At 34.6% G+C, this 26,409-nt stretch overlaps 4 protein-coding genes across 9 annotated transcripts; 2 read left to right on the top strand and 2 right to left on the bottom strand.

Moving 5' to 3' along the window:
- On the top strand, window positions 546–2,043 carry LOC18604721 (expansin-A1). Its single transcript, XM_018116860.1, has 3 exons — window positions 546–768; window positions 887–1,199; window positions 1,353–2,043. Exons 1-3 carry the CDS (start codon window positions 642–644, stop codon window positions 1,657–1,659), a joined length of 747 nt encoding a protein of 248 aa, XP_017972349.1. The 5' UTR covers window positions 546–641; the 3' UTR covers window positions 1,660–2,043.
- LOC18604720 (agamous-like MADS-box protein AGL65) lies at window positions 7,626–14,120 on the top strand. 5 transcript variants are annotated; one of them, XM_018117723.1, is made up of 12 exons: window positions 7,626–7,751; window positions 8,471–8,656; window positions 9,426–9,485; window positions 9,579–9,597; window positions 9,718–9,782; window positions 9,882–9,894; window positions 9,991–10,052; window positions 10,958–11,054; window positions 11,356–11,403; window positions 11,472–11,599; window positions 12,400–12,784; window positions 13,653–14,099. In XM_018117723.1, the coding sequence occupies exons 2-12, from the start codon at window positions 8,472–8,474 to the stop codon at window positions 13,710–13,712; spliced, it is 1,122 nt and encodes a 373-aa protein (XP_017973212.1). In that variant the 5' UTR covers window positions 7,626–7,751; window position 8,471; the 3' UTR covers window positions 13,713–14,099. The 5 variants fall into 5 exon arrangements, with proteins under 5 accessions (XP_017973212.1, XP_007037391.2, XP_017973211.1 ...); XM_007037329.2 differs by having other exon boundaries at window positions 9,879–9,894; XM_018117722.1 differs by lacking the exon at window positions 7,626–7,751 and adding an exon at window positions 7,818–7,927 and having other exon boundaries at window positions 9,879–9,894.
- LOC18604719 (chlorophyll a-b binding protein 4, chloroplastic) lies at window positions 14,181–15,491 on the bottom strand. Its single transcript, XM_007037326.2, has 3 exons — window positions 15,118–15,491; window positions 14,562–14,977; window positions 14,181–14,477 (listed from the first exon to the last, which is right to left on the bottom strand). The coding sequence occupies exons 1-3, from the start codon at window positions 15,321–15,323 to the stop codon at window positions 14,341–14,343; spliced, it is 759 nt and encodes a 252-aa protein (XP_007037388.2). The 5' UTR covers window positions 15,324–15,491; the 3' UTR covers window positions 14,181–14,340.
- On the bottom strand, window positions 15,790–20,346 carry LOC18604718 (lipoate-protein ligase LplJ). 2 transcript variants are annotated; one of them, XM_007037325.2, is made up of 6 exons: window positions 20,120–20,346; window positions 19,728–19,798; window positions 19,059–19,299; window positions 18,128–18,366; window positions 17,165–17,313; window positions 15,790–16,413 (listed from the first exon to the last, which is right to left on the bottom strand). In XM_007037325.2, the coding sequence occupies exons 3-6, from the start codon at window positions 19,235–19,237 to the stop codon at window positions 16,201–16,203; spliced, it is 780 nt and encodes a 259-aa protein (XP_007037387.1). In that variant the 5' UTR covers window positions 19,238–19,299; window positions 19,728–19,798; window positions 20,120–20,346; the 3' UTR covers window positions 15,790–16,200. The 2 variants fall into 2 exon arrangements, with proteins under 2 accessions (XP_007037387.1, XP_017973214.1); XM_018117725.1 differs by having other exon boundaries at window positions 19,728–20,346.

Here is a 26,409-nt window from a genome sequence, read left to right as displayed (position 1 = left end):
TTTTTTTTAAAAAAAATAAATTATTTGCCTCTAATGTCTGAAAAATCCTATATTCATATTCAATTACTGAATTAAATGGATCAGCCACATACGATCAAGACATCACTTAAAGCGTGAGAAAATATTTGTCTAAGATTGTCAATTAACGAAGGGACGAAGAAAGAGGAAGTTAGTTGCAAATGCAAGTAAAAAGGTAGCCACATGTCCCAGAGGGACAATTTTAACAGCAGGGACAGAGAGCAAAACTACCATCGTTTTCCTTCCTAACCTAAGGAATCTTTGAATATTCCAGCTTATTTCAACCGCAGTACATAAAAGAAAACGAGCTAAAACACAGGGGGAAGCACAAAACCACGTGGTTTCATGGAAAGCTCCCTTGGTTCCACGGGCTGGAACCCGCTTGCACCTGGCGGTTTGAAAGGTCCCCACACAGCTCAAGCAGTGTCAGTTAGCTAGTTGGTGTGACGTTCCTTGAGACAACACTTCTACTTTCTCAGGCCTACTCTATATATCCCCACCTCACCCCCCGCTCCTCGCTTCCTCATTCACAACTTCATTTCTTCGTGTCTAAGCTAGCCAGGGGGTCACCCATATTTAGCAAATAGAAGAAAAGCGAAACTTCTCGTAATTTTAGCAGGGAAATGGCACTTTTTGGTCTAGTTTTAATGGGATTTCTTCCTTTGTTTTCACATGCTTACGGATATGGTGGGGGGTGGATTGGTGCTCATGCCACTTTTTATGGCGGGGGTGATGCCTCTGGTACAATGGGTATGCAGCAAATGTTGATTTTCTATATTATTTTTCTCTGTTTTCCTTAGCTGAGTTCATTTCTTTTTTCATGATTCTTTAATAAATGCATAACCAATTGTTTTGACCATTACTGAAGGTGGCGCTTGTGGATATGGGAACCTATACAGCCAGGGGTATGGGACTAACACAGCAGCTTTGAGCACAGCACTGTTTAATAATGGCTTGAGCTGTGGGGCTTGTTTCGAGATTAAGTGCGTGAATGACCCTAGGTGGTGCCTGCCTGGCTCTATTGTGGTCACTGCCACCAACTTCTGCCCCCCAAACAGTGCCCTCCCAAACACTGCAGGGGGCTGGTGCAACCCTCCTCATCATCATTTTGATCTCTCTCAGCCTTTTTTCCAACGAATTGCCCAATACAGAGCTGGGATTGTACCTGTAGCCTACAGAAGGTATGTATTAGGTCTTAAAGAAACTCTTTCTTATAAGTTACCTTAATTAACGCACTCCCTTAAAAAGGCCTAGACAGTTTTTTATTCTTGTAGTTTGTTTTTCATCTTCATTAATTCGGATTGGTAACAGTTGGTGTTGTGTGATTTTTATAGGGTACCATGCAGAAAGAGAGGAGGCATCAGATTCACTATCAACGGTCATTCTTACTTCAACCTAGTCCTAATCACAAACGTTGGAGGTGCTGGCGATGTTCATTCCGTTTCCATCAAAGGGTCAAAAATTGGTTGGCAACCAATGTCAAGGAACTGGGGTCAAAACTGGCAAAGCAACACTTACCTTAATGGACAGAGCCTCTCTTTTAAGGTCACCACCAGTGACGGGCGCACTCTGGTCTCAAACAATGTCGTTCCTCCTAATTGGTCCTTCGGCCAGGCCTTCACCGGCTTACAATTCCCTTAAATCACCCTCACTCTCCAGTCCAAAACCGTACCATTAGCAAATCTCACATTCAGAAGATAGACCCATTATAGATTTCCTAGATGAAGAATAAATGAGTGCGTCAGGGATAGCTGGTGGAAATCATTGTCCAACTTTGATAGCTGCCAAATCAAGCAGTTATATTTAGATTAGTTGGTGTCGGGCACAGAAGACTAGAGTTTTTAGTAGTAGAGTCGTCAAAAATGATGAGAGGGGTTTAATTTTAAGATGGCCCTTGTCATTGAAGTTGATTTATGGGGAGGGGTTGTGTCTATTCTGTTCTGTTATGCTCTCTTTTGACCAAGGCAGAGCTAGAAATAAGCAATGTCTTAGTGTATTTTCAAAATTAAAAGTTATTTCACATAATAAAATATTATTTTATTTCAAAAGTTATGTCACATAAAGTAATATAGTATAACTATTAAATTATAGATAGGTTTTTCACGTGAATGGTTATATCTCTTGATAAAATGACATCCAAAGGTTATGAGATAAATAGAAAAAAAAAACACCAGAGCTCATAAGTTTAAATATGAAAAGTTATCGTTTCAAACTTAAAGATTATGTTTTATGGAATGAATGGATGTTCCTTCCTAAAGTGATTATTGAAACATTACTTTTATTCAAAGGTTGTGTCTTACAAAATGTACATATGTCTTTTAAAGAAAGTGATGCCTTAATGAAAGGGTTGTGTCCTTGAAGAAGAGACACTTGCAAACTTATATAAAGGTTTTGTTGCCAACCATTTTGACACACAAAAAACAAACAAGACAAGCAGAAAATTCAAAAAGCAATGGAAGTGTTATGTTTTACAAATAAACATAAATACTTGAATTTCCATCATCAATCAAAGGAATCCAATTTCCTTATAATCTACTTACTGCAGAAAGTAAGCTCTAAGGCCGAACAATTTTGCAAACCATTGGATGTATCTAGCGATCTACTCTCGTAAAGTGCAAAGACGAAGTTAGACATTGGCTTCATTGTATCCTTAAGGCTATTTGTATTATTCTCGTTTGCATACCGAGTGGCAGAAGAAAAATAAGTCTTAAAGATAGGATCTATTGAAAGGCTCGTCTTGAAGTCAATTTTGTCGGTTCTTTGAATTTCATCTAAACCCCATTTGCACCAACAATTTTAAGACTTATTTTTGTAGTGTTGGAATTCAAAATGGCTTCACTTAAAAAGATGGCTACCAACATTATCAAGCTAGATCGCTTTGAAGGAGGAAACTTTATTCGTTGGCAAAAGATGGACCGATTTGATGGTGACAAGGAAAATGACAAAATGGTTCCTTATTGGATTACAAGATAAGTTTTTTTTTCCTTACTTGATATGCATGATATTGTATTTGATATGCATGAAAAATGTATATTGGTTGGAAAGAAAGATTTTGTTATATTCATATATGATTTTGATATAGATAAGGTTATTATTATGTCTTTTATAATTGATATACTTCTTCCATCATGGGGAGATATTAAGAAAACTCTAAAGCATAATAAATAAAAAATGTCTCTCGAGGACCTTGGTAATTATCTTTGAATAAAAGAATATTGTTGTAACCAAGATGAAGTCACAAACAAGATGTGAAGGATAAAAATCCTAAAGTAAACCATCTTGAGTTTATGAAGGTCCATGTGATAGAAGACACAATGTGTGGACATGTGACATTCTTATTATACATTAAGGTATAATGATGTCAATATATAAATACCATCATGGTCTATATGATAGGTGGACATGTGACATTTCTATTTTACATTAGGGTATAATGATGTCAATAAATAAATACCATCATGGTACATGTGATAGGTGGGCATGTGGCCTTCCTATTATACATAAAGGTATAATGGTGCCAATATGTAAATTTATCATCTTAGTATGTGGTGCATTTCTATTTTATCATCGAAAGCATAATGGTGCAATATAGATATTCAATATCTTTGACATGCATTCTTATTGTGCAAAAAAAAAAAAAGCATAATGCTGCTTGTCTGAACATATACTTTGATGTGTTAATTTGACATTCTGATTGTATGTTAAAGTACAATAGTGTCAATTGAAAACGAAGGGAATGCATATAATTTTGTAAAGTCTTTGTATGGGTTAGAACAAGCACTTAAATAATGGCATCGAAGTTTGGTGAGGTTGTGTTAGCTAATGGCTATAAAATCTATCAATCTGACAAATGTATCTATGGTAAGTTCCAAGTATCATCGTTTGTATATATGTGGATGACATGTTAATTTTTTGTACTAATTTTGGAACAAGTTAAAGACACAAAAAGGTTTATGTTAAAGAATTTTGACATGAAAGATATGAGTGTGGTGAATGTTATTTTTGGTATACGAATAATGGAAGACAATAATGGCCTAACATTGTCTCAATCTCATTATATTCAAAAGATTATACTGAAGTATGATAAGTTAAATTGTACGCCAATGTTTACGCCTTATGATTTTAATGTAAGGCTAATACCCAACAAAGAAAAGTTAATAGCACAAAATGCATATGCAACGATGATTATATGCCTAATGTATGCAATGTACAAGACCGAATAGTGCATTTGTAGTTGGGATGCTAAGATGGTTTACAAGTAATCCAAGTAAAGAACATTGGTATGTTGTTCATAAAGTTCTAAGGTACTTAAAAATACAATGAATTATGACATTTGTTATTTAAGTTTTCCTTCGTTTTAGAAAGGAATAAAGATAATAGTTAGAACTCAAATAGAATGGATCATACCTTTACAACTGGTTAGATTTTTACAATTGGTGAGGGTGTTGTTTCTTTTGGGTTCTAAGAAACAATCTTGTTAAGCAAACTCCACCATAATTCTTGAATTTATAGCCTTAGCATCTGCCATCCAATAAGCAGAATGGTTAAAGGATTTATTTTATGAAATTTCGTTGTGGCCTAAACAAGTGGCATCAATCTTGATACATTGTGATAACAAAGCAATGGTATCAAAGACATATAATCAAGCATATAATGGAAAGAGTCGATATATTGGATTTTGACATATATAACATTGTAAGAGAAAAAATTAGTGATGGTATAGTCACTATAAGTTATGTGAGGTCTTGTGAAAATTTAACGGATTTGTTTACTAAAGGCCTAAAAAATGACTTAGTAATAAAGACCTCAAGAAGGATGAGTTTCAAGCTTAACAACTAAATCTCCAATAGTGGGAGCTCACCTCGACGCTTACAACTGACTTATAAGTTTTGGGTACTGACCATTCTACCATATGATGATTGCAAGCACTAATTTATATTTTCCATCCCAAGGTGTATAGTGCTTGGTTCTTGTAATGTGTTAGGTAAGGTTGAACAAAGTTCTTAATAAACCCATAACATGTATATGTTGAAGTACTTTAATTACGGGGTACTTCTAATGGGGGCTACCTATGTGAGTTGAAGTGTGGCCGTTTCTAGGAGCTAAAGGCTTGACTTTTACAACACTCATGAATGGATGCAAAACATAAGGCCATAAAATGTGATGGCAAACTTAGATACAAAGTGAGCAAGAAAGCTTGTGTGTGTTTAACAGCTCGACTAGTCAAATGAAGAATCGATGGTTCAATACTTGGTCAACCACTCAATTTATACTAGAACCAACCACATTCACTAAGTGAAGGATCAAATTTGCAAGATACCTTTATTTATACACAAGATTCCCAAAGTTGTTGGTATTTGGAAATTTTGAAAATGGTGGAGGATTATCGATGTATTTTCAAAATCAAAAGTTATTTCATATAATGAAAAGCTGTCTTAGCTCAAAGGTTTTTTTTTTTTTTTATAATTGAGAGAAGGGAGATTCAAACCTTACTCTCTAGATAGAGGGATAATGCACCAACTAATGAGCCAAACGCTCAAGTGCTATCTTAGCTCAAAGGTTATGTCAAATAAAGTAACACAGTATAACTATTGGATGTAGGTAGGTTTTTAATGTGAATGATTATGTCTCTTTGTAAAATGACATTCAAAGGTTATGAGACAAATTGAAAAAAAAAACTCCATAGCTCAAAAGTTTAAATATGAAAAGTTATTGTTTCAAACTCAAATATTATGTTTTATAGAATAAATTATTATCCTTTAATAAGGTGATTATTAAAACAATACATTTCTCCAAAGGTTGTGTCTTGCAAAATGTAAAGATGTCTTTTATTGAAAGTGGTGCCTTAATGAAAAGTTTGCATCCTTGAAGATGAAACACTTACAAGCTTGTATAAAAGGCTTGTTGTCAACCATTTTGACATATAAGAAAACAAACAAGAGCAGACCAAAAAATTCAATAAGCAATAGAAGTGTTACGTTCTGCAAATAAACATAAAAAACTTGAGTTTCCATCATCAATCAAAGGAATCCAAATTCCTTATAATCTACTTACTGCAGAAAGTAAGCTCCAAGACCGAACAACTTTACAAACCCTCAGATATATCTAACGGTTTACTCTCGTAAAGTGTAAAGACGAAGTTAGACGTTAGCTTCATTATATCCCTAAGACTATTCGCATTATTTTATTTTGTATACCAAGTAGTAGAGGCGAAATAAATCTTAAAGATAACATCAATTGAAATACTCACCTTGAAATCAATTTTATCGATTTTTTTGAATTTCATTTAAACCCTAGTTACACCAACACAACGATAGACATTAACCACCCGCCGCTTTTTGGTTGATTGCCGATTTATTGTATGGTATCATTAATTAGCTCATTTGCTGCAAATTTGCTTTTATGTGGAGCAAACTGTAATCAGCTCTTGGCATATGAGTTTGTTAAATAGTGAGGGTCTTGGGTGAATCAAATGTGTAGCGGTTTTGTATTGATTAAGACAGACAGCTCTCTAATTAATAAAACCTCCCCACAAGGTTTCATCATGAGCATTGTAATTGTGATTGTGAAGGCTGAAATTTCCATTCAAATCATGAGATTGAAGTGGGATAAACATCCAAGACAATCATCATTTGGCATGCACCTTCTCTAAACTCAACCCCCCATGACCTTTAGACCTTGAGTTTATGCAATCGTAACTTAAATGCAACTACAAATTCAAACAGGCATAAAAGATAAAGAACTTCCATAAAACCTCAAGCCTAAACATGTCCCTGCCCCAAACTATAACACAAGCCACTTTCTTTTGGGTTAACCTGCCGAAACAGCTTATGGTCATACTTGTAAGAGTAGTGATCTTTCTTGTCATCTTATATCTATCAATCAATCAACCGAGCTTTCATAACTCAGAAACTATTATGTTGTTGATAAATAAAGCTGAGAAATACAAGCCTATCATGATCCTCTCTGTGTATACTAAAAGCGGCTGGATTAGTTTAATTTATATGACAATCAGGCTTTCCTAACAGGAGCCAGAGAGGTTAGATTAATGAGTACTAGAAATGGTCTTCAATTGCAGACAAGAGGAGCTAAGCCAATTTAAAATCTGCAACTCCACTTGATCGATCCCAGAGGCCAACTCAAATCGCTTTGTGACTCATTATTCAGCCGCAGTGCTTTAGAACAGGGTTTCTCTCCATCATCAATAAATACGCCAAATAAAACCAACAATCACTTCAAAGTAGTGGTGAGTTGCGGCTTCCTCTAATAATAAGCTACGGCGTTGGAGGCTCTCATTTTAATGAGTTTAGGTTCGATTTCACTCAAATAGGGGGCAGCAGAAAGTTCATCAAGGAAACTATATGAACTTGGGTAACAGCTACTATGAGTCTATGATTAAATTTTTTTCTAGAATTTAAACTATATGGACTCTATATGTACTGAAAATAAGTTTTAGTAATAAACTACATAATAATAATAATAATAAAATAATAGTCCAACAAGACAAGATATTAAGAGAAAAACAAATAAAACCATGTTTGTATTTAAAATGGTGAAAAAAGATATTGAAATCATGAAATTATATATATATTTGGGTTAAGTGTTGATTGAATATTTCACCGTTCGTTTGCCTGGCTCTCTCCACCGTCCCTCCCTGAAGCAACGAAATTGTGTCTGGTTGGTCCCGCTCTTTTTATCCGCCGAAATCACAGCCTGGCCCCTCCTCCTTCTTTGTAAGCTTTTGCCTCCCCTCCCCTCTCCTCTCCTCTCTCCTTTTTTATTTCTTTTCCTTTTCTTTCTTTTATTCTTTCCCCCTTTAGCTTCACTGTAAGAATATGTCCTTTTCTTCTCTGAATGAATTCATCACAACCGTTACTCTTTTTCTCTCCTCAATGATTTTCTGATCTGGGTATACTTCGTTTCTGTAAATTTTATTTTTCTTTTTTAAAAGTTCCCTCTTTATTATTTCTCCCTGTTAAAGGATTTTCCTTTTCCTAGAGGGACAAAGAGAATTTTTTTTTTCCTATCAATTGGGTGTCAACAATTTTTCTTTTCTTTTCCTTTTTTTTGGTAATCCTATGATAATTTCCTTTCTGGGTTTTTGAACTTTAATCATATTCAACTTAAAAACTTATTCGTTGCTTGATGAGATGTCCTCTATTATGTGTGGGAAACGGGACATTATCATTTATCATGGGTTTGAAATGTCATTGCTTTTTGAAGTTTCATCTTTTCCTATCAAGGTTTCAGTTAATTTTTCTATTTTGAGAATTTGTGTTTGAAATTCTATTGAAGATCATATGGTTGTTTAATTTCGGTGCCTGGTATGAGAGCCCCACGTGCACAACTTAACTTTTGCTTCATTAAAGTGAGTAAATGTTGAGATTTATGTACTTAAAAAATGAAAATTTGGATTAAGATAACGACCTTGGATTTTCTTGTGAATTTGCAGGATGGGAAGGGTTAAACTAAAAATAAAAAGGTTAGAGAGCACTAGCAACAGGCAAGTTACATATTCGAAACGCAGAACTGGAATTTTGAAGAAAGCTAAGGAATTATCAATATTATGTGACATTGATATTATACTTCTCATGTTTTCTCCAACCGGAAGGCCTACGTTATTCCATGGAGAGCACAGGTACTGTAAGAATGGAATCATCGTTTAATTTGTTGGATGGCCTATTTAGTTTTTATGCTTCACAACAGATTTATTCTTCATTTTGCCACAGATTCATTCTTCATTTTGCCACAGATTCTTTTTTTAATGATGGTTATTTGCATCATTTCTATTTTCAAATGTTTTGTGCACCCTCTGTTACCTTTTTGAAACATTTAATTGATTAATTTATTTATTTTTTGCAAATTATAGCCACATTACATTCAACCTTCCAATATCTATGGGCTTTCATTTGATGGGGAAATCAATTTTATATCAACACCATGTATAACAATAGTGTAAGAATTAGCATATATAGTGGTAATTTGTGTATGCTTTATATTAACTGCAAATAAAGATACAAGTTCTTGGTCAGGTGTCCCATGTATTTTTATTCTTAGACAATATTATAACTGCTCAGATTAATTAGTACGCTTCATGGACTAGGGTTTTGATAATTTATTGTTTGCCGTTTTGATTTGGATTCGTGCTGTATTTGGGATTTCTGTATTTACCGGTATCAAATATGTAATGGAATCTATGTTATAGCGATTCTTCGCATTCCTAATAACTCTGTCAGATGCACATCATGCACTTTAAAATAGCCATGGGTATTTGATCGTCTCAATCATCATATATTTATGCATTTAGTTATTTATGTATATAGCAGATGCCATTAAAAGGGTAACATGTTTGAAGAAGAAATAGAGTGAGGTAACAAATGGGGCTCACTTTGTGTTTGCTTTTTCAGCAATATTGAAGAGGTTATTGCCAAGTTTGCACAATTAACACCACAAGAAAGGGCAAAAAGGTGTTCTCTCTGAAACTTTAACTTCTTTCATGTAATTGTCTGTACATGTTCGAATGCCTTTCTAGCTAAATGATTTTTGTTGGTCTGCAACAGGAAGCTGGAGAGCCTCGAAGTAAGACTCCTTGCAACTTATATTCTTCAATATGTTCTGCTTCTTTCCTCGCCAAGCGAAGAGTAAAGCGTTATCACTCTTTCATTACGCTAATTTTGGGTCTTCTTATTGAGAATATAGGCATTGAAGAAAACCTTCAAGAAATTGGATCACGATGTAAACATACAGGACTTTATAGGTGCAACGTATGTGACTCTTATTTCATTTTCTTCCAGATAGTATGTTTATGTTTAAGTAAAACAATGGGAAGAACCTAAATTCTTTTTTATTGCCCCTTGCAGCAGTCAATCTGTTGAGGTATGAAATTTTCTGGTATTACCTGTGTCCATTTTGATCTTAGATTTTCAAGTTATTGTTAACTTTGTTATGTTTCTGGGAAATTGCTATTTTCAGGAAATGAATAATGAGGTATCAATGTTGCAAGCTCAACTTACTGAAGTACATAAGAGACTGAGGTGCACCTTTGGAGCTTTTGGTTGTTAAAGTATTGCTTTTTCTTTTTTGGTCTTGTTTGTAAAATGTCTGCATGAGATGAGAATAACATACTATTTTTAATTATCGTGTTATAGAAAGTTATATTTGTATTTCATTTCATATGTAGCTTCCTCCTATGTTTTCCTTCCCCAGCTTTTGGACCAGAGGTATAACGGTCAGAACCTTATAGGCTCTCGTATTTTTAAACTCTGAGTGCAAGACAGGCGACCTTTGTCCATCATAGCATCCTTTATACAAAGCTTTAGGCCCTAATGAACTACTTTTCTGAGTTGGGTGTTTTAGGTTAATGTTTTTCCTAGGACAGAGAATACAAGATGTCAAGCCATTATGCAAGTTCCAACGTGAATGCTAAATTAGGATTTAAGTGGCAAGCTTATGACACTTAAATCCTAGTGTAGTGGGAGTGAACTAGATTTCTATGTTTATTGCTGCTATATATTATCTTGGGGATATTATGATGTGAAAATTATAATCTAAAGGATTTCCTTGTGCATGTAAGGCTAGATCGTCCAGAAACAGAACCAGCCAGATTTAAAACTTTTGATTTAATCATGACTGCTTGAAAATAATAGTGAGTCTGCTTCTGAAAATCTCATTCAGCACTATGTTTTTTTCACACTCAAACCTCTGTAACTGCTGTCAAACAATAGCTAGCCTCTATCTTGAGGTTGAGAGTGATATATGTTGATTTTAGTTGTATCTATCTCCTTTATTTTGGCATTGTCCTTCTTAACTGTTTGTGTTTACCTACTATGTTTGGATCCAGTCACACGTGCATTAACAAAATTACATGTAATGTAACAGTGAGAACATGATATATTTGCTCTTCTGGAGTAATTCTTATATTATCATGCAATGATTTCAGCTACTGGAGTAATCCGGATAAAATTGACAATATAGAACATCTTAGGCAGATGGAAGATATACTACGAGAATCCATTGAGCGTATCCAGATGCACAAGGTATGGTGTTTGTTCTATTAGTTGTGACCTCTATGCACTGCTTTTGTGCATTGTCTTTCAAGTCAAAGGCACACAGACAAATATATACACTTACTCACATGCATAAATATATAAAATATAATCAAGTCATTGTATGTATTTAACTGCATTAAAGTTTACCTATAACGGACTCCTGATGAAAACTACTTGGTTGGTTAGCCTCTTGATAGATACCGATAAAGAATGCTAACGACTTACCGCTTCAATAGAACCTGAGCCATATTTACCTGTGAATTACTTATGCCTGCTACTTTCTTGGCAGGAAAATTTTGGAAAGCACCATCTTATGCCACTAGAATGCACAAGCCAGGTAGCAAAAGTATTTCTCTCTCTCTCCCCCCTTGTTTAAGAGAAATGTCTTATGACTTTGGCTTACAGTTTCAGAATGGGATACCTTTGCCTATGATGATTGGTGGGGTGCAAGAAGCACAGCCTGTTACGTGGCTTCCAAACAATGACAATCAACACATGTTATTGCATAATGAACCAAGCTTTCTATCTCATCGGTGAGACTATGATGGACATATACCTTCAAATTCAATTCCCATTAGTCTGCTGGGATATTCAACTTTATGAAGATAAATTTTTTCTTGAAAATAACCTTGAGTCTCATGGCCTACCAGCAGACACATGGTTGTTTTTATCTCAAATGTTTTATTGCAGAAGTAGCAAATTGAATGCCATTTTTTTTTTATTTCAAATGTTTTATTGCACTACCTTTTACATGGCTTACAAACAGTGACAATCAACACATGTTATTGCATAATGAACCAAGCTTTCTACCTCATCGGTCAGACTATTATGGACATATACCTTCAAATTCAATTCCCATTAGTCTGCTGGGATATTCAACTTTTCAAAGATAAATTTCTGCTTGAAAATAACCTTGAGTCTCATGACCTACCAGAAGACACATGGTTGTTTTTATCTCAAATGATTTATTGTAGAAGTAGCATATAAATGCCATTTTGTTTTTATCTCAAATGTTTTATTGTACAACCTGTTACATGGCTTTCAAACAATGACAATCAACAGATGTTATTGCAAAATGAACCAAGCTTTCTACCTCATCGGTGAGACTATTATGGACATATACCTTCAAATTCAATTCCCTTTAGTCTGCTGCGATATTCAACTTTATGAAGATAAATTTCTGCTTGAAAATAACGTTGAGTCTCATGGCCTACCAGCAAACACTTGGTTGTTTTTATCTCAAATGTTTTATTGCAGAAGTAGCATATAAATGCCATTTTGTTTGTTTCGGTGTTCCTCATTACCATTGGCTGACTAGTTTCTTTTGCTTCAGAGATGCAGAATGTTCTGCAGATGGCTCCTTTGCAGGCTATTCTGGTTTCTTTGGGTCTGGTAAACAAATAGAGATCGGCAGTTCAGGGCAAGTTGATAATGTGGTACAGGAAAGTAGTGCCCTGAATGAATTAGGGAGTAATGCTTGCTTAAGTTTACAACTTGGTGAGCAATATTTGTACCCGCCATATAGTGCTTCAAACTTGCAAGATGATGAGAAGTTGAAGCCAGAGATGGAGGTGAACTTACCAGGAAATCCTGCTGTTTACCAAGTTGTAAGCAACTTTGAAATCCCTAGACCTATGTATAACGGTGGGCCTCAAGCTCGGATATCTTCTTCTGGCCCTTGTGGCATTATGATGTTTGATGGGAATTCTTACCATCAGGTGAGGATTTTCTTGTTTCTTGTTCTACCGTTAGCTCCATGGGATATAAGTTAGTGAATATTTTTATATTTTGTGCATGTAGTGGTGCCCACTTAAACTGTTTGATTGTGCTGCAATCGGTAGATGATGAATAATATCTACTTGCCCAACAACTTTGATGTATTTGCTTCACTTCCTGTGGTTTAGTTTTTGGCTTAGATTGTAATCTGCATACCTGCCAACAGTGCCATCAGCCAATGATTTTAACAGTCTGATTATCTGCCCATTTCAATTATAGAATTACCAATGGATTATTTTGTATGTTGGACAACCAAAATTTTGAACCTCAGTCTACATTGCTTTAATTGTACACCTAAATTCATCTACACTGTTTATGCAGCCTCTAAATTCTGAAATGTTCATAAGTTACAAGCTAATGTGTTGATATACATGAGCTATTGTGAGGTGGTAGGCTAAGACTTCTGCAGTTGTTGAATTAATTTTTATTGTTATTGCAAAATAATGAAGAACTGGTTGTCATTGCCATCTAGCTAGACTTTTGGTTCCTCATAAGATGACTAACACCTTTTAGTGAACGGTTACCTCGAGTCTAGTTAGGTTCTCCTGTCACATTGGCTGAATCTTGCTGTATGAAATTCACTGTTGAATTCCCTTTAATACAATTATCATATTTATTTAATGACAATAAGGATGAAATTAATGTCAACAGTAAATTATGCTCTTATCATGCTTCTGTGGCATCAAGTAGCATATACACAATTTTGTTTGACTTTAGTTTTTGTTCTCACCTATGCTACTTTTAATCTATTGTGTTCAAGGGATTGAATCTGCTTGCAAATTCATTGATTCTGATCATTGTTTATTCCAGCAAACTAAATCGACTTTCATGAATCAGACACCTCCATCTGGAGAATTGCATAATTTGTAGCTGGACTCAGAGATGTGCATTAGAATCTGATCATTTCGTGGCTTATGGACATTCGTTGTGATAGAATTGATCCAATAATGGAATTAATAGGTGAAGCATGCAGCAGATGAAGCATGAAGCACGGCCCAAGAGATGGACTAATTATCATCCGGTCATTTTATGCTGCTGAACATGTTTCTTGTATATTTAGTGTAACTGTGTAAGTCATACAGGATTACTGACTTCTGTATATAAACCTTTCTTGTTCGTTTTTTTTTTTTTTTTGTCTAAACACAGTTTTCAAGGGGATGGTTTCAAAAACATTTCCCAGTCCCCCAAGGTGTATATTACACTCTTGTAGAAAATGAACATGACATTTTACTATAATTAGTTTTCATTTAAATCGATTGTCATCTGAGATCGATTTTATGTTGTTTGTATCTACTAGTCTAATTCTTTTAACAAGTGATGTCATCTCTAATTTGTGAATGAAGTTTAATATAAATAATCATATAGATGCAATCTGAAGTTCCCCTGTACATTGATGGTCCCTTGTTTACATGGAATATCCTTAGATCTTACTCAAACAGCATTAACTCGAGTTTACAAAACAAAGGAACATGATCTACAACTCAACTTCAAATTTGATTTAGTAACCCCTGATTGTATTGATGATGGTGTTGTGCCATGGGTCTGACAGGTGCTGCAACAGGTTATCAAAAGGTCCTTTGCCAGTAACGTTGTATTGAACCACAAATCCCAAGAATGCTAACATTGCCAATCTCCCTGCATATTCAAACAGCACAAGCTTAGCCCACTTGATATACAAATATTTCACAACAAAATAAACCAGACTTATGGGATACATACCATTGGCAAGCTCCTTTTCCTTGGCCTCAGGGGTAGGTGCAAGGTTGAGGGGGTTGAAAATGCTACCAGGGTACCCACATTCATGTGGAGGCAAGCTGTATTGCTTGAAGATGGGGTCTTGGTTCACACAGCCTGGGTTCTTTATGTCTTGCCACCTTCTGATCTCCACATAGTGGAACAAAATGAACTCAATAACGAAGAGGGTTGATGAGGAAGCAAAGTATTCTGCTTTCCCAGCATCATACCATTGAGGAGCATTGATTATCCCAATCTTAGTGAAAACTTCAGGCAAGAGCATCCCTGCAACACCCAACATAGCCCAACGCGAGTTCACAAGCTCAGCTTGCACATACCATTTCAAGTTCTCCGGGTCCTCAGCAAGTCCAAGAGGATCAAAACCATTGTCACCTGGAAGACTGCAAGTGTATACAGGTTTAGTTCATAATCGTAGACTCAAAAGTCATTTGAGCTCTACTTTTACTAGTAATAGGAGCATTCTTTTCAAAATGCCAACAGTGTATAATTAAATGATTTTATCCAGATAAAAAGTACATACCTGCCATTGAGGTAAGCTGGTGAAGGCAGACCTGGCAACCACTCCCCTTTCTTGGCTTCAACTTTGAATGAGCTAGGTGTTGTAGAAGCCGTTGGTTTAAAGCAAACTTTTCTGTTTAACTTACTAGAAGACCCAGTAAGAAACCTCGTCTTGGATGCGCGTGGGCGGAAAACGGCAGCTGAGGCCTGTGTTGAGACGGTAGCCATGATTTCCGGCGGAAAAATGGGTCAGGAGTGAGGGGAGCAGGGGCAGTGTGTAAGCTAGGGAATGCAAATGTTTTTGTGCATGGCTTAACTTTGTATCTCCATTTCATGGGCACTCATGTGGTTGTCGTTAAACGTTGGAAACTGATGGTTGGTTTGTTGGATTTCGTGGATCCAACGGTTGAGGTGAATTAAGGTTTATCCCTTTATCGTGGTGCCGTATCCACAAATCTGTATCTTTGTAGCCGTTGGTGGAGAAAAGATCATCTGGGACCCATCTTTTGGCCGGCATAGGAAGATTTTTCTGCTACGTGGGAGCTTTTACGTCCAATAGTTGCATGACATTTGGCTGCCAGGGTTACACCTTAGCCAAAGATATCCATGCGGAACGGTTAAAAATCAGATGAATCCAGGCAGGATTTCCCCTAATCGGGACAAAGAGTAAATTGCTACTAACATTAGAATCTCATTGCCATCCATTCTGAGTAGATTTTTGGTGCTGGATGATAGATATACACAATTTTTGCCTTTCAGCATTAGAGATTGCCCTATCCTCACCTCAGCGTCATAAATTAATTACTCAAGTGTATTTAATAAACCATTGAGTCTCAACTCCCAATTGAAAGATCTTACAAGTGTTACGGAGTGAAAGCCCGAGTCAAGGGCTTGTCATATTTCCTCACCTCATCTATAGATTTTTTTGTTTTCATCGTCACCTCAAACATGGATCAGTATAATGATTAAAATTGAGTTGTCCACCTCATGAATCGTGATAATCCCAACAAAAAAATTTAAGCAGAGTAGCAGACAGCGAAATGCTCCCCTCTGCCAAGCCACAATTGTAAAGAGCAATACAACTGATTCCTCAGGGCAGCCAAAGTTATTGCCCTGCAGCAGCAGCTGCCTCCAATTCTTCGTCTGTCAAGAACCTGGTTGAGGGATAGAATTCCGTTTCAGAGCCAGTTTCAATCGCTTCCAATGGATAAGACCTCAGTGAAAACTGGGTTCCAGTTGCCTCCACAGTTTTATTAATGAAAGTTGATCTTGGCATGTAATCCTTCATACAGCATATGAAGTCCAAATGGCCCCTTGCCTAAAAAAAAAAACAGACAGGCATGATTATCTCTATCCCAAATGGCACATGCGCTGTGTGGTAAAGATTGAGAAGATTTGTCAAGTAGTGTTCTCTTTAAAGTGAAATAAAAAAAATCATATGCAATAGAAGTTAAAAGATTGTGGGAGAGTAGGGAAAAAAAATGTAGGAGAGAAGACAGAAAAGACAGTTTTTAACATACAAATTTGTGAACTGAGAGTGTATGAAAAACAGTAGGAGAAATCTCACTGAGTTAAATAAGAATTCAACTCACGTTAATAGTTTTAGAAGAGAGACTGAATTGTGTGACACCAACTCATCCTTGGTCTTTTATATCCATATGGATAGAAAATACAATATTCATATTGCAACATATAGCAAATCATGAAGCATCTGGTCAATTGATACAGGCAAGAGAAAGAAGACACACCGGCATCTACAAGCCATGGCAAGCTATCAACAACCAACATATAATTTTAGAAAGTACTGCAGTTCAGAGATATCAAACATATTCAATAAGATGGAATACATCTGCTGCCTTTACTGACATATCAAGTTTTATTTACATATTACTTGTTTCCTAAAACGATTCTCCCTAGGAGTAAGAGTACTTTTTTCAACAGTCTCATCAAGACTGAGCTACACTAAGCCTAGGTAACAAGGCAATTCTTGTGAACTATCTCTTCAGACAAACCTTGAATTAAGTACATGAACAAACAAGAAAAGATAAGTTGAAGAACTGACAGCTTACCGATCGATATTCAGGTGCTCGTTTAGGAAGTTTCAGGTAAGTCATGTTCCTGACATCAAAGTCCCATAAAAATGAAGTGTGATGGATCCACCTACTCTTGGTAATGGATTGGGCATTTCCACCAAACTTGTGGTTACCAAATACATAATCTAAAACAAGACAGCTGAAAGTTTACCATTAAAGAATGCAAACTTGCTCAGCAAAAATTTCTTGTCAGTGATGCAAGTCTAAGAGAAGTCCCAAAACAACAGTGAGATACAAGCCATACACCTCAGCATAGATGCAGAATTGAATGCAATTAGTTAAATATTCCACAAGTGATATAAGCCATAACACCTGACTTTAATGTACTACTATTTTCAGATTATGAACTATGGTAGAACTAGATATCATCGATTTACCATTCTACGTGGTTAAGAATTTAGGTCAGACTTTTTAATTCCATTCTTTCTGCTTTCAAATATGAAATGCAGTTCTTCATGGCATCTTCACAAAAAACACTTCTCTCATTTTCTTCATGTAATTAAAGGAAGAAACAAAAGAAGGTAACAGATTGCAACAAGATAGTTCAACACATTTCACTCATCCCTCTTCACCCACTGATGCATTCATTAAGAGGGAATGCTGGGATTACTACATGATAAAAGACATTCCTGATATTTGTTTTAAGTAGCACAGATATATTATCCAGTGAATAAACAAAGGCTACTTTGGGTATCAATTCTAAAGTGATATTTTCTAGTCTAAAACCTACGACCAACAATTTGGTTATCATCATTGGATTATAATTGAACACATTGATAAGCATATACTGGCTCTAGAATCTTGGTTCCAGATTAAATTGACTAAATCATCTTAAAGTTATTGAATCTAGAAAAGAGCACCTTATCAGGCATTAAACATATAAATTAGACAAGTGTGAAAATAGAGCATTTTATACGAATAAGCCATGATCTAATTTACCATTTTCACGAAGATGGAAATCACCAATTCCTTGAAAGACTTTGCCATATAATAAGCTGCTCCAAGACATGATTGGTCGAGGATATGGCTGTAAGTCAGGCACTGCTTCTTTGTTGCATATGAAAGTGGCAAATATTGTCCCACAGTCAACAATAACAGTACCTCCACCTGTAAACCTTCTTATGACAGGAACCTGATCGCGTAACACGGATTCAATTTCAAGAAGTTCAGCAGGTTTCCTATGCAGAATATTTATGTAGCCTTATGAATCCCTTATGTCCAATATAAGCAGCAGAAATTAAAGCCCAAGAGAGCGTGCAATGTCAGATAAATTCGAGAAAGCCAGATATAATTTAACCAAGATATGCTCTTCTTGGCCCTATCACATTAAAAGAGAATAGCTAATTGGATAACAATTAAAGTTAAGGGCATAAATCAGAAACTTCTCAATTGACTAGCTACTTTATTTTTTGGGGACATTAGAAATAAATATGCTAATTGATCAAGCCCAGTTTTGTTAAAGTGTCTGCACTTTGCTAATTGCTTACATTTTAGAATACATAAAAAGTATAAAAGGTTAACCACCCAAGTTTCATAGCTAGTAAACTGAAGTAACTTTCTCAAATTTCTATAACCAGATGGATGCTACTATATGATGTTTAGATGTCAATTGATATTACATTCACTCCATGTAGCTTGTTCAGAACCTGGAAGGTTACAGTATATTAGTTCTTGATTCAAGTGAGTCTTACTGTTTGTTGTAATTGCTAGTTCGAAGCTGGAAAGCTACCACTTAACATCTAACATAAGTTGACCATTCAACAAAGAAAAGCAGTAAGCTGAATCAACGTTAACATATTAGGGGGCACAAATTAAAGAAAGAAAAATGCAGGTTAATAACTGATTAATACAAACTAAACAAGAACCTTACCCCGAAACGCCCATTACAATGGTAGGATCATTAGTTCCATCATTGATGATACACCAATTCTCTGATGAGGTCCGAAGCAGTTGCTCCTCTATATGTAGTTGCTGCAAAATAGGCAATCCTTTGAATCTCAAAAGATTCATCATTGGAAGGCCAATATTTCTAGTCTGAGGGATAGGCATTTAGAAGCAGAAGTTGAGTTGGAGGTCCGGTTTTCCAATGTGGTACAGGAGGCTTATTTCTCCTGCAAGAAACAGACACAATAAGGATTCTATGATTACCTATTTCCCCAACTTGATAAACAGTGTTTTTATGATACAATTCTTTTTCTTTCTATAAACACTAAAATAAAGCATAAAGCAAAGGAAAGAACAAGTGGGAAACTTTACATTAATGAGAAAATGGATTCATTGTTGCTTACAAAACAAAATTTTATGAAATGGAGTCACACTTATTATCTTTAAAAACGCATTTTGCTAACCAGTTAAGACAATTTTATTTCATTACTCTCTCACTTAAATACTGCAACTTAAAAAAAAAAAACCCCACACCTTTAAGAGGAAACGAATGATAAAGCAAATTACAAATAACCCATTAACAAGAATATTTGTACCATGAACGGAAAAAATCCGAAGAATTTTTGCTTTCTGAAAAATGGGTTTCAAGCAATACCTTTCAAATTTCAAGAGGCGTCTTTTGCTGACACAGCAGCTCCAACTATTTGGAAAACGACAGCTTGAAACCTGAAGCAGAAAGAAAATCAAAATAATCGAGAGACTCCGCAATTATGAAGATCAGACAGATCAAATATAAACAATCTTCGGCCCGGTCTGGCTCATGGAAAACACGAGAGAAAAGAAAACAAAATTCTTGAATTGTACTTTCTTGTATTTGGTGAGGTTGGACAAATTGGAGGAAAATTTTGATTTAAGGAAAAATATGGAGAAAAATTAAGGAGGACTATTACATCCCTTCCTTTGCTTCCAAAAAATTGAGGAAAATTAGAGAAAAACTTTTGGGCCTACACCTGCGAAGCCATTGACTTTAACCATATAATCACCCACCATAAGAGGAGATGGAATGAGAGAAGGCACCAGAGAGAGGAGGAAGAAAAAGAATGAAAAAGGGAACCCGCCGCTGCTAGCCTCGTCGGCGATGGCGACGGCAACGAGACTAGAGATACCCGTGAGATGCCCAGAAGCAGAGTTGCCTGAGTGAGGAGAAAGATCTGAAACGAAACAGAGAAAATTAGAAGATAAGCTGAAAGAGCTAACTACGCCGTTTAGGAAGAAGGGGAAATTTAAAATAAAAAAAAAATATAAAAAGCTAGGGGATTTGAGGTGGGGTACGAAAATTAAGAGGCTAAGTAACCTGACAATTCTTGTATTTATATCTTAATTGTGTTGTGTAAGTGTAAAATATTAACAATTATATGAATAAATATGAACACCATATGATTAATTAATTATTTAAAAATCTTAAATGTATATATAAATATGTTTAATAAATATGTAATACAATATGACTAACATATTTATTAAACATGTCGAATTAAATTTTATATTATATGATACGATTAAGACAATTAAAATTTATATGATTTATGACCTATTTACACTATTAATATGATTAATATACTATTCATACTATTAAAATGAATAAATTAAAATATGTACAAGTAAAGTATGATTCTATTATTCAAGTTTACAATATGATTCTATTATTCAAGTTTACAATAAAAAATTATAAATATCGTAATATATACTAAATAAAATAAAATTTAATATCAATAAATCTTAGTTACCATAAAAATATTAGTATTTATATAAATTCATAAATAAGTCTTCACCATTTACTAAACGTGTTTACATGACACGTGAACATGATTAAATAAATAGATAATAAACGAGTCACAGATTATATAAATACATAATAACACGATTAACTAATCATACCTTACATGTTTTAAACATATTAAGCAAGTTTGCACGATTAAGATACGAATAATTCGTGTCTTAATCGTGTTGACACGATTAATACACAAAACATAATTAATCTAAGCTCAAATCTACTTAAACCTTTTCGTGTTCGTGTCGTGTTGCTATATTGTATATAAACTTGTGAGGTATAAGGCAAAGGCCAAACATAGACCAAATATACTTTTTCTTTTCTTTTAACAGGTTTAACATTGCAGTAATAAATTTTTATTTTTTATTCTTTATACATTTTACCATTACCAAAATGTATAAAAAAAATATTTTTCTTGATAAATTAAGAAATTTCATCTTTTGTTAATTTTTGTTTCTCTAATTATTTCTTCCACATTTTTTTTTGAATAACATAGGAATTTTATTAAAGATACAAAGCAGCAGCAAAACAACACATCACCAGACTTTCAAAAGCATAAAAGAAGCCCTGCTCTCAAAACCAAAACTCATGAAATAAAAATACAGTAGGCAACTAATGGGTTTAGCTATGGATGGCATGCTCAAAATACGCAGTTGAAAGAAAATTAAAATTTATAACTAAACAACCAAGACATGCCTCCACCCATGGATCACCTTGGTGATATTTAACACATAAAAGCACAAAATAAATTATTGTTTAGAAAGTTACCTTGCCATTTAATTTCGTAATCATGATGGCACTTTCGAAAGCAATCCCGTGAACACTGCAAGGAGCAAAAATCCTAGCCAATCAAGTATTTGGCTTTCAATGGTAGTACACACGATTGCACTTGAACATTTAACAAAGGAATGAGTTATTAACTATACTTTGTGCTAGCAAAGAGGACAATAATTACCTTTTTCGTCTTTTTCACAATCTTAGCCGAACTTTTCTTAAAAATTGCTTCACAAACAATTTTCTCTTTCACACAAAGGGAGTGGTGGCAAAGAAAGAAAACGTTTCTCTTTTCCTGACAAAAACTACATTTTCTTCAATTGTGAAAAACTCTCATAAGGAAAAATAGTTAAAATGTGACTTATATGCTAGGTTAAAATAACTTCAATTTTACAATTAAGCCCTCAATATTATAACACATTATAATATTGAGCCTATTACTTAATTAAACTCTTTTAATTAAGTCCTTGGAAATTAAAATCAAAATTAATTTCTTTTATATTTTGCAATCAAGGCCTTATAGTTATAACTATTTATAATTATTCCAAAAACTTAATTAAACTCTTTTAATTAAGTTTATAGAAGTTAATTACCTAGCATGTGATTTAAATCTAACTTAAATCGTCACTTTCCCAATTTAATTCAAATGCAATCATTGTGTGTGACCCATTAGGTTCCTAATACGTTGGCAATAGAGTTGATTAATGACTTAATTGATTAATATAAATTTTAATCAATTAGTTTATAATCAATTCTATAGACCAAGATTGGCATCTAGCAATGCATCATGGCCACCTAATTGTTGGGAGAGTCAAATGGTTCTTTGACAACCTTTCAATATACAATCTATCAGTGTAATTCATTCCCTCATCATATATCTCGAAGATGATAAGAGCTTGGAACAGTGTCTACTCTTATTGACCTCCATATTTGTTCCTACAATTATAGCATTAGCTTTATAGAGAGTTATGAAACATTTTTCATAATCTCCATGTTGCCTTGGCCAAGGACTTCAATAAGCTAATGTTAACCAAGAACTGATAGGATATGTCCTCTAAAACACTTGAGATGATGATTCCTATCTTGACCATTCATTTGCCTTCACATGCTTCACACTATACCCAAAAGCATCATGTTTTGGCATCTTTGTTTAGGCACCCATAGGGATGAAATCAAAGCATAACACTCCACACATAAGACAATCCGGTGTCTCAAGTCTAGGGAGTATTTACACAACTGACACATGAGAAGTGTTGCATAGACACTAGAGTGTATTACCAAATGCACTTCTCATGGCGGGTCATGTTCGATGAACTTGCTCTACTAGGTAAGCACCTATATTCTAGTTCCAAGTATCGCTATACTTCAATCTATGAGATCGATTGCTTACTTCCAAAGTAAGGAACATAGAATATACCAGTCTTTAAGCATCATTGATGTCCAGTCTCAATGATACATTGACTAGGAACATTTTGAGATTATGCTTTGATGCATAGGAATCTCATAACTGCAACCCATTATAGTTTCCTTGCAAGGCATATTAATCTCATGGACTTCATCCAATTAGACTTATAACTCATTATAATTAATGTCTTATTGATGGAGGAAAACCTCTAATCATTCAACATGAATGATACTGTTGCATGATCAAAATCAAGCCTCAACCAATCCCAATTGGCTACAAGGCTCATCCCAACATCTCCCACTAGCACCAAGCCAATTGCTACCTCATCGTATGTGGATTCAATCCATCTAGCAATCGTGTCTACATGTAGACTCGTTTGTGCCCTTCAATATGGTTAATTACTTTTATCTATCTTCGTGATGTCCATGCATCACATCATGTCATATTACTATATCTAGATCCTATGAGACCCAGGTTCTGCTTGTATGGCTCCATTGTTACATTAACAATGTTCAAAACCTTTTATTAGTTCCATGGACTAACGATCTAAGTATCTTCCTATTAGAGCCCTTTTAATAGGATGTATATGACTTTAATTATATACATGTACATAGTCCTCTTTCTTTCTTTGGAACCATTCCAACTAAACTATGTTGTATGCATCATATGCATTTGTCACTTTTCATTGTACCATCTACCCCTTTTAAATTTTGGCACTTTTTTTTTTTTATTCACATTGCATCTCATGTAATTGTATCACCAAAGAATTATATTCACTCCCACTAACTTCCTTTTGTGTATGAGATAAATACACATGTACATATTATTAAATCCAACCCTTTGGATCCCATATAATAGAACAAAGTGTATAACTCCAACGAAAAACATATTTAGTAGTTCATCTCATATGAATAATACATCTTCAATGTATCTTACTAAATCCATGGAGTTCTCATACATATGATTATGCATCTCTATGCAAAATCTTAAGAGTTAGATTCCAATGTAACCATGTAATAACTAAAAAACTCCTTTTTTAGTGTCGTCATACTCCCACTAAATCCAAGATCCTTTGTGAGAGTAATAATCAAACTCTTTTGAATTTTTAGTGATGTTACATACATACATCTCAATGTATGCTTGGAATCATATTGGTTTGGAATAATATAATTGGCTACATATAACTTGGAGAGATATGGACCAAATCATATCACTATGTGAGTTTGCTTTCTTCTTTGAACAAACATCTCTATGTTCTATTCATAAGAAAGTTCAATTTCACATGTATCTACATTCCTTTTTTGAATGATTAATTAATAAGTAAGAGTAATATTCACTAAGATCATATCTTAATAAGAGTACTTCATACTATATAGCTCGTATGATCTTATATTTGAGTTCTCTGAACATTTCAAGGTTTTAAATTTTATTTCTTTAAGTATACAAGACAAAATCTCAATTGAGTCTTGTGTAAACTTAATGAATTAGGAACATTTTCCATAACATTTTATGTTCAATGGTTCGTATACATTTATATGTAAAAGACCTTTTGAACATATCAAGTCATTCTCTTTTGCATGAAAATTGATTTGGTCATATAAGAATTACTAGCTCTTTTATGATTCCCAATCAAAAGGATCTACGTATCTTCATACTCTAATTCTTACTTCAATGACCAAGACAAAAATGCCATAATTGAGATCATATGCAATCAGTTTTCTTGACATTTATATTGAGCATTGACTTACTACTATTGTTTTGCACTTTATGTCATTACTTAAATGCATTCAACATCTAGTATCGAATACTTATGATGTTAATACAACAGTAGTAACTTCTAACTCAATCAAAAACTTCGGCAAAGTAGAGGCTTCTATAAGCTTCCTCTTCCTTAACTCTATCAAGGAAACATTTTTTTTTATAGTCCCTCATTTGTCCATCTTTATCATAAAGATGCTTGAGAACATTTCCTAGTTAGTGCCATTATCGTGGGTGTCTTCTCAATTCATAATTAAGGCAATATAAATTCCATCTCATGGAAGCACACTCCTTATTATGAATTGTATTTGTTAGAGATTGTGGAACGAACAACCTTTCGCTTGAGAACATTTCTCAAGTCCTGGTACCTTTAAAAAAGGTTTGGTCTAGTGAGTTAGATTTGCATCCAAGATGCACCATAGTGACATTTTATTAGCCATGTATATAAATTATGTCTAAATAGATAAAATAAAACAATACGTAAATATCATGCATAAACTATTTAAAACAAGGTTTTAAAATTTTAAATAGTTCTCCCACTATTTTTTTTACAAGATGATAACCTTCCATATCACCTCGAGAGATCTCTACTAGGATTCTCTTAGTGGGCTAGGATCCCATCCATCAAGTCATGACCTTGAGTGTGCTCAACAAACCATGATCGGTGGATTAGGTAGGCAACTGAGCTTACCAATTGTATCTCTATACAACTCCTAGATCAACTAGGTGACAACACATTGCCTAAACATATCATATATATTTCGCCTAGCCTTTGCCTCTAGTTTCATAATAATCAAGTTTCCAAGCATCCAGATTTTATGAAACTAGTTGAGTAAGACCCACCAATAGCTCAAACATACTCGTGTAAAAGTGTGACCTTGAGTGTGCTCAACAAGTCTCTGATTAAAAGAGCGACCAGGTTATCTTGCTATATGGTGGAAGGCAACTTGCTCATGTGTGGCATGTGACTCAATATATAATGAAGGATTTTGTTTTTGCCTTTATTAGGGTCTCATCTTTGCATGCATGGCATTTATTAAATCGCATAAAATAAATCTATCACATGCATATTACTTTGCATTGCATAGCATTTATTAAATTGCATAAAATAAATCTATTACATGCAAACTACTTTGGATGATTATGGACTTTAACTATACTAATTTCCTTGAGCCATCAAAGGAAACTAGCTTGGTCAAACCTAAGGGATTACATATAAGAATCTTCAAAAATTTCTTGCAATCTCCTTGTCCTTCTTGGCGCCTTTGATCTCCATTGTCAATTTTTTCAATTAAAATCTATCTAGAAATCAAAATAACTAGAACAAATTGTAAAATTTTAAAACTTACTAATTTGTGTAGAACAAAACCCAAACACCTCATATTCCTTTTCAACAAGGCATTAACAATAATAGACATAAGCATGAGTTAAAATCGAACCAAGGAAGGCTCTGATACCACTGATGGGTTTGGCTATGGATGGCATGCTCAAAATACGCAGCGGAAAGAAAATTAAAATTTATAACTAAACAACCAAGACATGCCTCCACCCATGGATCACCTTGGTGAT

The sequence above is a fragment of the Theobroma cacao genome, chromosome 3 (assembly GCF_000208745.1).
Source record: "Theobroma cacao cultivar B97-61/B2 chromosome 3, Criollo_cocoa_genome_V2, whole genome shotgun sequence".
Classification (NCBI taxonomy): domain Eukaryota; kingdom Viridiplantae; phylum Streptophyta; class Magnoliopsida; order Malvales; family Malvaceae; genus Theobroma; species Theobroma cacao.
Note: the sequence above shows the minus strand (reverse complement) of the source record. Positions and strands in the feature narration are given on the sequence as shown.